At 43.4% G+C, this 7,105-nt stretch overlaps 1 protein-coding gene across 1 annotated transcript in view; it reads right to left on the bottom strand.

Annotated features, from left to right (window-relative positions):
• FKBP4 (FK506 binding protein 4) overlaps window positions 1-7,105 on the bottom strand; it is a 23,675-nt gene that overhangs the window by 11,723 nt on the left and 4,847 nt on the right. Inside the window, exon 2 of the mRNA XM_019544172.1 lies at window positions 5,762-5,904. Coding sequence (XP_019399717.1) covers window positions 5,762-5,904 — 143 coding nt within the window. The remainder of the gene's footprint in view (window positions 1-5,761; window positions 5,905-7,105) is intronic.

Here is a 7,105-nt window from a genome sequence, read left to right as displayed (position 1 = left end):
GGGTGCACATGCAGCCAGTCGGACAGCATTTTGGGCTGGAGCCATGCTCCCCATTATGTCTGTGTCTGCAGCAGCAGCAGGTGAGGGGTGTGGCTCCAGCCCAAAATGCCATGGCACACCTGGATGCACCTGACAGCACACCAGTGTGCTGTGGCACACTGGCTAGGAAATGCTGTTCTGGGCTATCCAACTTTGGAATAACCAGTATAAGCCATAGGCCCCCTTGGATTCTCAGCTCCCCAACTGCAGGCTCCCATGCTGGGCTATGGCCCTAGACCAGGTTGAGCCACACCACCTTGCTGTCTGCAGCAAGAGCAGTAGGTAGAAACCAGAGGAGGGAAGGAAACCTAGAGACCCCAGCTGTTGCAGCCAGTGATGAGGCTGTGGGGAAGAGTGGTCAGAGAGGCGAAGGGATGATCACAAATTAACTCCTAGCAGACTGCATGCAGTTCCAGGGCTGCCCCTTATGTCACAGTTGCTTTAGTTTATCAGTTCCTTACTGACTTAAGCTGAATTTGCTTGGAGGAAGATCCCCAACTGGGAAGAGACTAAGATGGACCAAAATTTTGTTCCAACTCGCCCTTTAGAGTGAGTATATATGTGTGTGTGGGGGGGGGCGGTGCAGCCTACATGGCACAAGTGGAAGGAAGCATCCTTTTTTGTGGCACATTGACTGACTGGAGGGGGCAGACAACTGCAGCAGACTGCCTTCTGTCTCCTCCCCTGAGATCACATATGGGAAGGGGACCAGAGTGGCACTTTGGCATGTGTGCCACAAACTAAATCCTGCATCCACCCAAAAGGCTGGCCCACATTAAGTATTCTTGTGCTGAATGAATTAAATGAAAGATATGGAAAAGACCAGGGAGAAGTCATAAAATAAGAAAGAGTTAAGTCTGAAGCTAGTAGGGAAAAAAGAGCTGTTCCAGAGAAACAAAACAAATACTACTGACAAGCACTCTTACCATGCTTAGAAAAATATTATCTAAACTGCATGTTGTGCTGGAACAGTAATAACTACACCCTCCAAGCAAACCATATTATATTGCTATCAGGTTTGCTGGCATAACTAGGAGCATCTGCTGGCAAAGCTGTATCACTCAGAAAGCACATTTTCATAAACCTCACCTGCACAGAGCTGAATTTGCACTTTTGTGGTTCTTGGAGAAAGTCATTCAGACTAAACAAGCACCAATTTCTTTTTTTAAAACAGAAGGAAAAAAAAAGAAAAAAAAAAAAAATCAAAGCAACACCCCCCCCCAAAAAAAAAAAACACCACCCTCAAGAAAACAAAAAAACTTCCAGGTTTGGCCAAAATAAGTGTTTGGAAGATCAAAGTATAAATTCTCCTAGCAAATATATGCTTCAGCATTTATGGTTTCTCTCTTGCTGGTCTAGGATCAACCTAATTCTGTGACCTCTGCCCTTGCTGCTTCTTTTCATCTTTGGAGTGGTATTTGTATAGGAGTAAAAAAGAAAAGCCTTCATTGGCTTTTGGTAAATGGGATGCAGAAATGCAGACACAAATCATTCCCTAGCATGGATAATTTACGATCATACTGAAAAGTGTGAACAAGCTTCAAGAAATGAGGGATAAAGGACAATGGGTATATGACACCCCATAGAAAAATGACACTCACCCATTAAAAAAAAAAAAAAAAAAGCCATGCTTACTTTCATGGGGTTTTATTCATAACTATAAATATTTTTTATTATACAAAACTAGTTACACCTTTACCCACTTAAAAGTAACAGACAACATGGAGAAGGGTTACATTCAGCTATGCTAATCCAGGTTATGGGGGCTTCTGGCAGAACAAGACTGGAAGGTCTAAAAGGTCAGCACATGCAACCTGCAGGCAAGGAAGATTTCAAAGAAAACAGCACATAAAATTAACAGGGATGAAGAAGTTTGTATGTTGTAGTCCTGAAGGCAAGGAAGCGTTTCCAAGGAGCAAGTTTATGTTGTCAAAGACAGTCCATGCTTGTTGCCAGTATAGACCTATCCAGTTATTAACAGCTAACGCAAATAAGTTTGCACCTGGTCATTTGGCTGACCTCTTGTTGAGGTATACAGACTGCTTTGGGCTGAAATGTGTGCTGTAATTTAGCTGGGAAAGAAAGCCAGTATCATTGCCAACCTCTTACTACCCAATTTCTGCTTCTTTCTTTAGCCATACAGGGGTGGGGTTGGTTTTAAGCCCCTGCATGCTAGTTCTAAAACCCCAATATACTTAACATTCAGCTGCACATGACCAAGAGCAGTTCCCCTGAGATCTAATAGTTTTTCCTACTTCCTAGTAAAACAAATCATATACTAAAAAACAAGCAATGTAACATTTTAATTTTATTTAAAGACATCATTTTTGTCTTTTTTTTGAACAGTGTATATAGAGGAAATTGCATAATAGCTGAAAATAGTTTTACTCTTGTATACTGTGTATGGTGGGTGGGTGGGGGCTGCCTGGGTGCTATGTCTCAGGAGCCAGCCAGGGTGGGGGGGAAGAGGGAGGCAGACAGAGGGGTGGAAAAAGGGGCATGTGCAGTAGAGCTCATCTAGGCAGTGAGGTCCACAGCTGCCTAGCGTGTGGCCGAGCCCTGTCCACTTTCATCCAGGACAGCCCATGCCACGTTCCTGCCCATCTCTGCCAGCATATAAGCTTCCCAGCAGGGCTGCCTGGCTTCCCCAGCCTCCAGCAGCTCCTCTTCATCTTCTGCTCTGGGTGAGGGGAAGCTTCAGCTAGGTGGTTCCTGCTTCAGTGCAGGACTCGAGCTCTAGCTCCCAGCCACCTTTTACCCACTCGGTTACCCATAGTGGATTGTGCTGGGCATGTGGAAGATGGCCAGGGCTTAAGCCCTGTGCACTGGGGGAGCTGCCTAGCTGCTGCTTTCGCCCCCTGCCTGGAGAGGCACAACAGGGTCAGGAGGAGGGGGAGCCACCACTGGAGGTGGGGAGAGCTGAGAAGCACCCAGGTGGTTGCAGTAACATTGACAGCAGCCCTGTCAAGAAGCTGTACAGTGCTGGCCACCCCAGGCAGGGCTTGGCCCCATGTCGAGTGCCACAGGGGTAGCTGTGGGCCAAATCCAATCAATTGGCAAGCTGGATCCAGCCCATAGGCTGTATTTTGTCTACCCGTTTTAGGGGAATGGCAGAGTGGAATTTTGAATACACAAAAAAATGTTTGTTTATTGTACCACATTTAGGTCTATTGCCTTTTACAGATGTAAGGAACCTTGCAGATGAATGCAAAGTAGAGCTCAATAACCCAATACAAATTAGCCACTGCTGACTGGCTGGCGAGATCTCAAGTCCCATATGATGACTGTAAGGATTTAAGTTGTGAACCCTTACTCCCTTTAGCAAAAAAGTTAATAACTAGTCATGCTCATCATTGGAAGTTAGAGAGCTAGACTGTAAACTTTCTCTCAATAGTATTCAATTCCCCTTTCAGTCTTCTCATGAGAAGAATCTGGATATAGACAGATGGTTTGGTTCTCAGACTTCACACCAGATTGAGAAGAGACACAAAGGCAAGTCTCAAGATAGAAAATTCACACTGTTCAGCAACTCTTCACCATTTATTTTCCTTTAAATTACAACTGGATTCCAGTCACTTCCTCATAAAGGAAAGCCCCACTTTGATGCTAAAGTGACAGCTATGATGCATTCATTTTGAGAAGTTGCATCATCCCAGACTAGCCCATGGCCTAACTATTAGGGTGTTCAAGAGGTAGGAGACATGTCTTAATTTCTTAGAGAAAAGTATTTGGACAAGGTCTACCATATCCTGAGTCAATGTCATAACCACTGCACAAAAGGGTATCATCACAATTTTTTTTTTTTTTTTTTTTTTTTTTAAAGCAAGTGGTACGATTCAGTGTTCTAAGGAACAGATTGCAGCCATTCAAAAGAGGAAGGAAGATGCTATATTAGCTGCTCCCGATAACAGTCCACATGTTTGTTCTTACCCTGCAGTAAGTGGAAAAATAAAACAACGCTAACTTTGCATTGGTTTGTTTCTCATTTATTATGGGGTAAGGGTAGGTACATGGACAATTACTACAGAGCCATTAACATGCATCAAATCCTCTACCCACTATTAAGTTTCTGTAATCTTTCTTTGTTCATACTCCAGGACACTTATTTAAGTGGAACTTAAATACTTAAGTCCAAGACAGCAGTTCACAGACACCCCTGCCCAAGTCCCCCTTAGGGCTTACATTCTTTGTTCAAAGCTGCTTTCAATCCCTGAATTTCAGTTACTAAGCCTAACTTCCAGGCTAGGCTCAAGTCTCTTTGTCAATTTAATCTGTGGAATGTACTTTTAGGAGAGTATTTAGGGCTCCAAATCTTAAGTGGAGGCAGGTACCTTCCTACAGCCCTGACTAAAGTACCAAAATCCCAGAGCAGTAGAAATCAGATTGATCACACTTCTCATAATTTCCTACTGCTTGGTATATGTAACTATCCACTCAGAGTCAACTTTTGTTAAATTCATTCTTGGAAGATAAAGGTTCCTCATGTATTGTACAGGGAGCCAAGGCCACAAACTTAGGTCTGCTGGTTCCACTAATGGATGAGAAGCTAAAAGTATGAGTACAGATTCATGAGTAGTGTGACAGTCATTCCCTTACAGAGTTTATTGGTATTACCAAGCAAACTACTCATGCGGATTAAAGAATGTATAGCTATAAAAGTCCATGCAAAAGATTTGTTAAAGATTCCAACTATAGCTAGTGACAACTTTAAAAGAAGCTGGCAAAAAAATGACTTTGACCACCACATCAAATATTGCATTTTTGTGAAAACTGGCTCCAAAGCATTCATTTGAAATGAGCAGGCCTTAGCCAGCTTCCCTCACTAATTTTACTTCAGAAAATTCTAGACACGAGGTTTTCAACCTTTTTTTTAAGTAAGCGTACCCCCAGTGGCCAGACACTGAGAAGGGGGGTGGTGGCATGCAGCTAGATACGGAGCAGTGGCAGTGCAGAGTGGTAGGTGGCGGTCACCGCCTGAAAGCTCCACACCCACCCCCATCCGGGCACCGGTGTGGCCTACAGATGGGCACCACTGCCTTTGTCCCTGCTCCTGGAAGGCAGCAGCAGAGTGGTGGGTGGCAGCACTCTATCCTCACCCGCCCACAACCCCTATGGCTTTCCCAAATACCCCCGGGGGTACATTTACCACCTGCTGACAACCCGTTCTAGAACAAACCTGTGCAACTCCAAAAAGTTATTAAAGTTAAGCCTGTGAAGTATTAGTCCCATTGTCCAGAACCAGTAACTCAGGGAACATGTAGCAACATATGTTAGTAGCTGCTATAACAGTACCAGTTTTCTCACTCTGCTTTGTATCTTTTTTTTTTTAAAATCAAGAAAATTCCTTTAAAATATGTAGTATTTTTGACCACCCATAGGACACTTCCTTTGAGTCCTCTTTAGGACAAGCTATTTCCCTGTCCTCCCACCTTCTCAACATCATCTTCTAGAAGTAGAAGTCAAATAAATCCCAAGTCATCATGCTGGTCTTACTTACAGCTCTGTCTTTTCCACACAAAAAGATTAATATCTTATCACAAGTTAGCCAATCAACTCCATTGATGGTCCTGAATGCTGAGGTGCCAGGAACATTCTAGAGTATTTCCAATGAAAGACACCGACTAATACTACCTATCAAACTAATAAAAGTTAGTTGAGCCAGTCCCACCTAGGAAAGCTAACACACGCCCTTTCTGAAAGAGGTGCATTTTTTTAAACTCACCTCAAATATCAGTGTAGCATTAGGAGGTATTTTGGGAGGACTCCCAGCAGAACCATAGGCATACTCTGGTTTGCAGGTAACCCGGCAGATTTCTCCAATCTTCATAGTTGCAACAGCAATGTCCCAGGCTTTGATCACTTCACCTACAAAAAACAAACCAGTCATGGAACTGCTAGCCATATCAGAGATATCACCAACTACAAAATAATTTATCCATATAACACTCAAAAGTTGGTGGGCTTCTTCACAGAAAGACTGAGAAAATACTCACTTTTTGTACATTGGCTTAAGGTGAGATTAATGCTGATCCAACCAAAAGAAACCAAAACAAAAAAAAACCAATACTGATTTCAAGTGCTTAATTCTAAATTTGTTGCAGCCCTCAATTTACCCAATCCTTTATCTATGCAAAGTACAAGTTATTTGAGATTCAGACAGCATCTTAAGTGCCTGGCACAACATTCAAGTACTATGAAATAATAATAATGATAAATGCTTGAAAGAGAAATATCTTAGTGTGATACTGTTTTCAAAATATGAATGAAGTCAACAATAAACACATTTCGCTTTGTGCTTTATCAGTGGGTAGAGGTCAGCACAAGTTACACACTTGCAGAGGAAGAAACATATTGCTTCTGAAGCCAGAGAGCTAATGGAGGCTGGCATACCAAAACAATATGTTGTTATACTCCACCCAGACACTTATTCACTATCTCTTCATCCAGTCACATGAATGCCGTTAACTTTATAATATATATTTCATGCTGTCCTTTGTAAGAATGCTGCATATTTTCAGATCTACCATATTCATACACCAGGGAGAAAGTTTGGGGGTGGGGCAAGGAGTTGGGTGTTCTGGCACCCACTGAGCTTGACTAATTCATAGATATTAGGGCTCGAAGAGACCTCGGAAGATTGAGTCCAGCCCCCTGCCCTAGGGGCAGGAAGTCAGCTGGGGTCATAGAATCCCAGCAAGATAAATATCCAAATGTCTCTTGAAGGCGTTCAAGGTAGGTGCTCGAACCACCTCTGACAGCAGTCTATTCCAAACCTTGCAGGCTTGGACAGTAAAGAAGTTCTTCCTTATGTCCAGCCTGAAACAGTAGTGGAGGAGTTTGTGACCGTTCGACTTGGTCATCCCTTGCGGTGCTTTGGTGAACAGACATTCCCCCAGATCCTGGTAAGCACTCCTGATCAACCTACAGGTGGCCACCAGATCACCACAGAGCTTGTGCTTTTCCAGGCTGAAGAGTCCCATGGCTCTCAGCCTCTCATCATAACGTCTGTTTTCCTGACCTCTGATCATGTGCATGGCTCTCCTCTGCACTCTCTCAAGCTTCTCCA

The sequence above is a fragment of the Crocodylus porosus genome, unplaced genomic scaffold (assembly GCF_001723895.1).
Source record: "Crocodylus porosus isolate Cpor-Errol unplaced genomic scaffold, CroPor_comp1, whole genome shotgun sequence".
NCBI classification, from domain to species: Eukaryota; Metazoa; Chordata; order Crocodylia; family Crocodylidae; genus Crocodylus; species Crocodylus porosus.
This window is presented reverse-complemented; position numbering and strand designations above follow the sequence as displayed.